We start from the raw sequence: 5,591 nt of genomic DNA on the forward strand, positions 1-5,591 counted from the left end.
CAAACTTGGTCAACTCAGTCAAACTTGACCTAAGGGATATTGCACCAACAATTTAAACACGCAGTCTTTTGTCATATTAGGCCAAATAATTTGAGCAATGTTCAGCTTTTGGAAACCGAACATTTTGAAATTTGTTCGGTTGATTGTTTCCGAATATAGCTGAATACGTTCGGTATCTTAGTTCCGAACAAGTGAGTCATGTTCGTCCATTTGTAGCCATGAACAAGCATATGAAGCCATGAACAACGCAGGATATTTGGACACCGATATGATTCTGATTTTAAATGAGAACAAGCAAGTCTCTCTCCCCACCGCAACTCTCGATGGCCCTGCGCCGCCTGTTGGGGCTTTGAGCAGCGCCCTCAGCAGGTTGCAGTCGAGCAAGCCACTGAGAGAGCTGAGGGAGTTGGCTAAGGTCAGTATCCATGTGCGATTAAAACAAGTTGAAGGATCTTTTCTTCATTGGATCTTGTTCAGAGGAATATTACTAATCGAATCATATCGACCAGAGTCCTCTTTGTCGTGACTAAACGAATCGGAAATAGCATCTCTCGACGCTGCAGGGAATGACAAAGCAAATCGGTGGGTCCGTGCACGACATAGCGGCTAAAGTCGATGAATACGCCCGAGGAATGATCAGTGGATCCGGCTCGACTTTGTTCGAAGAGCTTGGCCTCTACTACATCGGCCCAGTGGACGGGCACAACATAGATGACCTCGTCACCATTCTCAAAGAGATCAAGAGCACAAAGACAACGGGTCCAGTTCTCATTCATGTCATCACGGAGAAAGGAAGAGGATACCCTTATGCGGAGAGAGCTGCGGACAAGTATCACGGTAGGTCATAATTCACTGAGAATATGTAAATTAAATTCCTCCGCTAAATTTTTGTTGTCGTTGTTGAAGGTGTCACCAAATTCGATCCGGCTACTGGGAAACAGTTCAAATCAAGCTGTTCGACAAAATCTTACACCGACTACTTCGCCGAGGCGCTGGTGGCGGAGGCGGAGGCGGAGGTGGACAAGGACATCGTGGCGATCCATGCAGCCATGGGAGGTGGAACCGGGCTCAACCGCTTCCTTCGGGAGTTCCCGGACAGGTGCTTCGACGTGGGAATAGCAGAGCAGCACGCGGTCACGTTTGCGGCCGGGTTGGCTTGCGAGGGCCTTAAGCCTTTCTGCGCCATCTACTCTTCCTTCTTGCAGAGAGCTTACGATCAGGTGGTGCACGACGTCGACTTGCAGAAGCTTCCGGTGAGGTTCGCGTTGGATCGCGCCGGCCTCGTGGGGGCCGACGGACCGACGCACTCGGGGGCGTTCGACGTGGCCTACATGGCCTGCCTGCCGAACATGGTGGTAATGGCGCCGTCCGACGAAGCAGAGCTGTTCCACATGGTGGCCACAGCGGCTGCCATTGACGACAGACCGTCGTGCTTCCGGTACCCGAGAGGAAACGGCGTTGCTGTTCCTCTTCCTCAGGGAAACAAGGGTGTTCCTCTGGAGGTTACTAGTAATTCGATCATCTTCAGAGTTCAGATCTCTATGCACGCGCTTCCAATTGTTTGATTATCAGTTGTTTATTTCTCAGATTGGGAAAGGGAGGATACTAATTGAAGGGGAAAGGGTGGCGCTGCTGGGGTACGGGACGGCGGTGCGGAGTTGCTTGGCGGCGGCTTCCATGGTGGAGCTCCACGGCCTCAAGATCACGGTGGCCGACGCACGGTTCTGCAAACCACTTGACCGAAGCTTGATTCGGAGCTTGGCGAAGTCGCACGAGGTTCTCATCACCGTGGAAGAAGCATCAATTGGCGGCTTTAGCTCTCACGTAGCTCAGTTCATGGCTCTGGATGGCCTCTTCGATGGCAAACTCAAGGTAATTAAACAGATTCATTAGTAATTAGTGCGATCGATGATTAAAGGATTAATTAAAAACTTCTTGAATTGTTGTTGTTGCAACAGTGGAGGCCTTTGGCTCTTCCTGATAGATACATCGACCATGGATCGGCAAGTGATCAGTTATCAGAGGCTGGACTGACACCGTCGCATATCGCAGCGAGCGTGTTCAACGTCATTGGACAGACAAGAGACGCACTTAAAATTATGATGCCGTTGGAAAAATAGGAAGAGACATTAAACGTACGGTTTAATTTCTTCTTGTCTTTCTTCAATACGGTGGATTAATTGCTTATTCTCTGGTAGCTGATAACGAATAGGAAATGGTATGAAAAGGACAAATCTAGCCAAGCATAATAATATGGACTCAGTCCAAATCATGAACTACAGGATTCTTCATATTAGGCTTATTATTCTAGTAGTGTTGTTTCAATTGGTTTTGTTTTTGTTGGTGTATGTGGTTTTGATGGTATTGTAGGAATTATATAATAATTACATAAAATAATTAAACATTTACGGTGATCTTGTATAGATCTGCAATCGGCGATAGTAGGACTTACTGTCAGAAGAATAATCATAAAATCGAAAGCTCTTTATGGTTCATAAATCAATTCCTTCTCTAATGGATGTTCTCATTCTCTACAAGACACATAGTCTTGGTAGAATTTTGACAGTACTTCTGTTGTGCTTCGATCTCATCTGTGTATACAACGCAACAACATTTTCCTGATGCATGCTCTCCTTTCTCGTCATACACCAATTGCCTTGGACGTTCTTTTATATAGAGGAAGATGACTCTTCCTTTATCTCCATTAATGGTGGAAGGTGAAAGTGTTAGAAGATGAAGGGGAAGAGACACTCTTTTATCTTCTTAACACCAACATCTCCCACTCGTTCAAGTCAATCCTTAAAGGTTAACTGGTCACATAGACCATGTCAGTCACATAGATTACAAGGTGACCATGTCAGTAACATAGATTACAAGGCGACCATGTCAGTCACAATGCCAAAGCTAAACATTAATTGGTCACAATGACTGATTAAGTCATATACACTATTTGACAATCAAATCATAAAGACCAGAGCAAAATTAATTAGTCACAAAGACTAAATAAGAGCATTCATTCCATACATTAGGGAAAATGATTCGTGCGACAACAAGCACACTGAGCAATTATTGCTAAGAAGATTGTTATATCTTACATAGTTGCTCTCTGAGCAATCAATGCTAACAAAAATGTTACACTTTACTTAGTCGCTCTTTTAATTTAAATGAATTAGAGACACTCTCATTATGGCACATAGCCTCTCTCCTGACAGAACATATCTGTTACCCAGAAAATATCCAATCTCCTAGTGGCACACAACCATTATCTAGGAGATATCTATGTCTTGCTATTTATCCAAATTAAATAATCTTCATTTACATCAATTTGAACATCTCTAATCTCTCATAATTACTATTATGTCAAGAGCATGTTCCATATTTAATATTCACAATCATTTCTATACATAACAGAAATGGATCGACCGATGAATAATATCAAAAGATGCAAATCTATTTAATTTTCCTTTTTAGCTAGAATCTATTCATTTTAATCAATCGTTTTTCTACTTATGCTCTATAGACCGAATCATCCATAGCCAATATGAAACATGCTAAAGTAGCAGACACTGATTATAACTTCAAGTAGACAGCTAAATAGTCACTGAGGGTAAAATTAAGATTAACTTATAATCTCAAGTGTCTCACATAGTAGAGAAGCAAGGATCTATTCTCCTACTACCTTTCTTTTCGCCATAGCACATGTGGTAAGAATCACATGCTACGATATTATTTTCTTTACTAAAAAGAGTGCATGTTTTTATCAAATTTTAACATTGTACAGATTTCGATCTAGACATACCTAATGCCTAATCCTGAATTCAATATATGAATTCGAATCTGGCCTTTAAACAGATTCAGTAAATGATGGGTACATTTACTTCGATCATTACATAAATGATCTCATTTTGATACATTTATCAAGGCGGCCTTAACTTATAGGTATGTCTTTATTCACAGCTACATAAGTTATCCCATAAGTAACGGTCTTACCTTTATTTATACATAACAAATAGAGATGATTGTCCATGTGAGTGGACTAATCTCAATCTGTCAACATGCTCATCTAGACTTTAATCCAAAATATAACAATATATACACTGAATAGATCATAACATTTTACAAAGTCATAAAGACTTCTCATATCCTTGAAATGACTCTTTAGTCAATGGCTTAGTAAAAGGATCTGCAAGCATAGTACGTGTAGGGATATACTCAAGTATTATCATTTTCTTGTCCACAATATCCCTTACAAAATTATGCTTAATTCTATATGCTTGTCTTTGCTGTGATATTTGGGATCCTCAGCTTGACCATTACATTACACTGTAACAAGACTCTCACTATCTTTAACAATCTTCAAATGCTTTAAGAACCTTTTCAACCAGACAGATTATTGCACAACTGATACGCAAGTCACACAGCTTCCATTGTCGATAAGGCTACACAAGCCTAGCAATATAGCTTCTATTGTCGACAAGACTACACAAGCCAAGCTACACAGCTTCCATTGTCAACACTGCTACATAAACTTACTTCTTGCTATTGCATAATATGACACCACCATTTAGTAAGAAGGTATAGCCAGATATGGATTTTCTGTCATCAAGGTCTCCTGTCCAATCTACATCTATGTAGCCACCTAGGCTCATATTAGATTCTTGAAAATAGATACATAATCTGTTGTCCTTATAAGGTATTTTAATATCCTCTTCACCGCTTTCCAGTGTCTCAATCTTGAGTTTAATTGGAAACGACTAACTAAGCCAATACCATAACTTATATCAAGATGAGTACATAACATAGTGTATATCAAACTATCAATAGAACTGGCATATCAAACTTCATTTTGGCTATTCTTTAGAAGTCTTGGGACAATGTTGTAATCTGACATATTAAAGTGTTGTATCATTTTAGTGATATAAGTCTCTTGAGACAATCCTAAAATTATTTTTGATTAATCTTTTATGATCTTCACTCCTAAGATATACTCAACTTCTCTTCAAAAATAATACCCTCCATTTGGGTATATCCTTTTGCAACTAGCCGAGCTTTGTATCGATTAATCAATCGATCCGCTTTTCTCTTGATTTTGAGAAACAACTTATTCTCAATAGCCCTTCGACCTAGAGGAAGATCAACTATGATCACAAATTTGATTCTTTCTCATCGACTCCATCTTTCTTCAACTATTGCAACTTTTCATTTTTTTTTCTCTAACTCTACATCCCAATGCTTCATATTAAGATTTGTAATTGTTAATTGGAAGTGTTATCAATGTCTCATTTTCAATATAAAACCTCTTCTTAGGTTTGATTTTACGAACACTTCTTCGTAAGTTAGGCTGTTGAGAAGTCAATTTATGACTCGGCATATCACTCCCACTCGGTTGACTAGACTCAGACATTCCTTTTGACACATCTCTTGTTGATAATATCTCATCCTCTTCAAATAAAGGAACTTTTTTATCAACATCACCTCTGATTGGGAACTCTATTTCAAGAAAAGTCGCATCTCTCGAATCTATTTCGGAGATGGTTCCATCTAGTTGCTCACCTACGAAAACAGAACCTTTGGAGATCTCATGATATCTA

At 40.2% G+C, this 5,591-nt stretch overlaps 1 protein-coding gene across 1 annotated transcript; it reads left to right on the forward strand.

Annotated features, from left to right (window-relative positions):
• The first annotated feature begins 229 nt into the window (after positions 1-229).
• On the forward strand, positions 230-2,235 carry LOC121998402 (probable 1-deoxy-D-xylulose-5-phosphate synthase, chloroplastic). Its single transcript, XM_042553330.1, has 5 exons — positions 230-415; positions 564-837; positions 907-1,502; positions 1,588-1,872; positions 1,959-2,235. The coding sequence occupies exons 1-5, from the start codon at positions 239-241 to the stop codon at positions 2,118-2,120; spliced, it is 1,494 nt and encodes a 497-aa protein (XP_042409264.1). The 5' UTR covers positions 230-238; the 3' UTR covers positions 2,121-2,235.
• Positions 2,236-5,591: the final 3,356 nt, after the last annotated feature.

The sequence above is a fragment of the Zingiber officinale genome, chromosome 6A, assembly GCF_018446385.1.
Source record: "Zingiber officinale cultivar Zhangliang chromosome 6A, Zo_v1.1, whole genome shotgun sequence".
Classification (NCBI taxonomy): Eukaryota; Viridiplantae; Streptophyta; class Magnoliopsida; order Zingiberales; family Zingiberaceae; genus Zingiber; species Zingiber officinale.